Source organism: Herpailurus yagouaroundi, unplaced genomic scaffold (genome assembly GCF_014898765.1).
Source record: "Herpailurus yagouaroundi ecotype Mexico unplaced genomic scaffold, PumYag 295, whole genome shotgun sequence".
In the NCBI taxonomy this organism is placed as follows: domain Eukaryota; kingdom Metazoa; phylum Chordata; class Mammalia; order Carnivora; family Felidae; genus Herpailurus; species Herpailurus yagouaroundi.
Window position 1 is genome coordinate 2,918,814 of NW_024412512.1, and position 1,975 is coordinate 2,920,788.

Genomic DNA, 1,975 nt, shown 5'->3' on the forward strand with positions numbered 1-1,975 from the left:
TGGGGGCCCAGCAGAGAACAAAAGAAACTCCATTCTAGCCCACAAGGCCCGGGGGGGGGGGGGGGGGGGGGAAAAATGAGGGAAGACAAAAAACCAGGGAAACAAACGAGAAAATTTCGAATGGTGAGGGGGTTCCGGGAACAACCGTGATGTCACGAAGAGCCATGGGGCAGGGCTCCTCTGTGGGGGGCAGGGGTCACCCACCGCCTCTCAGCCATCTGGGCTGGTTCACAAATAATCGAACATTTATGAACCTGTGAAGACAGTCCAGAGTCAGAGGGGGAGGGGAGGGGAGTTAGTCCGGGGCGGCGGGAACAGTCAGTGCAAAGGCCCTGGGGTGGGAACCAGTTTGGCTCAATCCACATTCGGTGAGTAAATGACCCATAGAAGATTCTAGAAGGAACGGGGGACGGGGGGGGGCGCTGCTCAAGTTTGTCTGTGGAGGGCTTGGAGGGTGGGTAGGAGGTTGCCAGCCCCCGAGGGAAGGCAGCTTGTGGCAGGAGGGGGCGACTTCAGCAAAGGCCTGGGCCGTGCCTCTTGGCTTTGTTCTGTCCGGAGGGTGGACCGGACCCAGTCAGGGGCCCTGGGCTCTCCTGGAGCCGAGCGTCCCGGGACTCAGAGGAGAAACAGTCCCTGGAAGTAGGGGAGAGGTCATGGCAAAGCTGAGGCACCCCAGACTTTGGCCTTTGCCCACTGCAGGCCCGGAAAGCACAAAACATCAAGATAACGGTCTTCCCTCCCTTCCCCCAGCCTGCCCTGGTGCCACTGGCCCTGAACCCTGTCCGTCGTGCCTGTCCCCCAATCGGCACCCGGGGACGGGCCGGGACCTCCCCACGCTATTTCAGCATCTTTTGGGGGCGGTTACAGAGCCGCAGAGAGGAGCGCGGGGAGCCTGGGAGCCCGGTTGTGGGGTGAGCTCCGGATCTGGGCAGACTCAGGAGGCGGCCGGAGGCAGAGCTGGCCGGCCTCATGAATGGGGATTTAGCAGCTGGAAAGGTGAGCCGCCGTGCCCAGGGGCCACGGGAGAGGGAGGTCTCAGCCAGGAAACCCTCCCCAGACTCCCAGAGGTGGAAGGAGCCTCACGCCCCCATTGCACGGATGGGAAGACCGGGGCTCGGAGAGAGCGTGTCACAGTGGAAGTCCTGCCTCCATCCTGGGGCTGCCCTTGTCTTTCCTCCGGGAGGGGAGAGTAGGGATGGGCAGGGGGGAGAGGGAACCAGTTTCATCGGCCCCCCAGGGGGTTGCCGGGGTGCGCCCCCCCCCCCCCCCCCCGCCCCCGTGCCTGCACCTTCTAGAACTTTTAAAGAAATCAGCTCCCATGCCCTGAGGAAGCCCGTGTCAGCTCATGGCCCTTCTGGAGAAGGAAACTCCAAGGGCAGCAGTGGGCTGAGCCCGGGGGCTGAGGGGGGGTGGGGGGCGGGGACTTGAGGCCCACGGACGTCGGGTGGTGTGCAGATGGGAGGTGGGAGGAGAGGGGGCTGGGTGACCCTCACGCCTGTCCCCTCCTTGCCCCAGATGGCTTCCTCCACCGGTCCCATGGGCCCCATTGGCAGCCTGGAGCTCCTGGACCTGCTGTTTGACCATCAGGACGGCATCCTGAGACACGTAGAGCTGGGCGAGGACTGGGGCCACCTCGAGGACCAGGTGAGGACACGCCAGGCCTCAGACGGGAGCCTCGCTCAGCTTCGTGCGGCGTTTAGGGCTCACGGCGCCCACTCTTAGCAAAGCACATCCTTGTGCTGAACCTCTCAGCCACCCTAAGGGGTGGCTGACATTAGCTTCTTACAGGTGGAGAAGCCAAGGCCCAGAGAGGGGCAGTAACTCGTCCAGGGTCACACAGCAGTTTGGGGGTGGGTTTGAACTCCAACCCGGGGGGCTTGCGCCTCGGGTGGTACCCGTGCTACGAGATCGTGTTGAGGCTCCAACAACCCCAGAGGAAGGAGTGTTAGCTCGTCTGTCTGGCAGAAAGGGTAAG

General features: G+C 63.3%; 1 protein-coding gene across 3 annotated transcripts in view; it reads left to right on the top strand.

The window, feature by feature from the left end:
- Positions 1-876: 876 nt before the first annotated feature.
- CREB3L3 (cAMP responsive element binding protein 3 like 3) overlaps positions 877-1,975 on the top strand; it is an 8,544-nt gene continuing 7,445 nt past the window's right edge. For all 3 annotated transcript variants that reach the window (XM_040461665.1, XM_040461667.1, XM_040461666.1), the window contains exons 1-2: positions 877-996; positions 1,516-1,644. In XM_040461665.1, the coding sequence (XP_040317599.1) occupies positions 970-996; positions 1,516-1,644 (156 nt within the window). In that variant the 5' untranslated portion in view covers positions 877-969. The remainder of the gene's footprint in view (positions 997-1,515; positions 1,645-1,975) is intronic.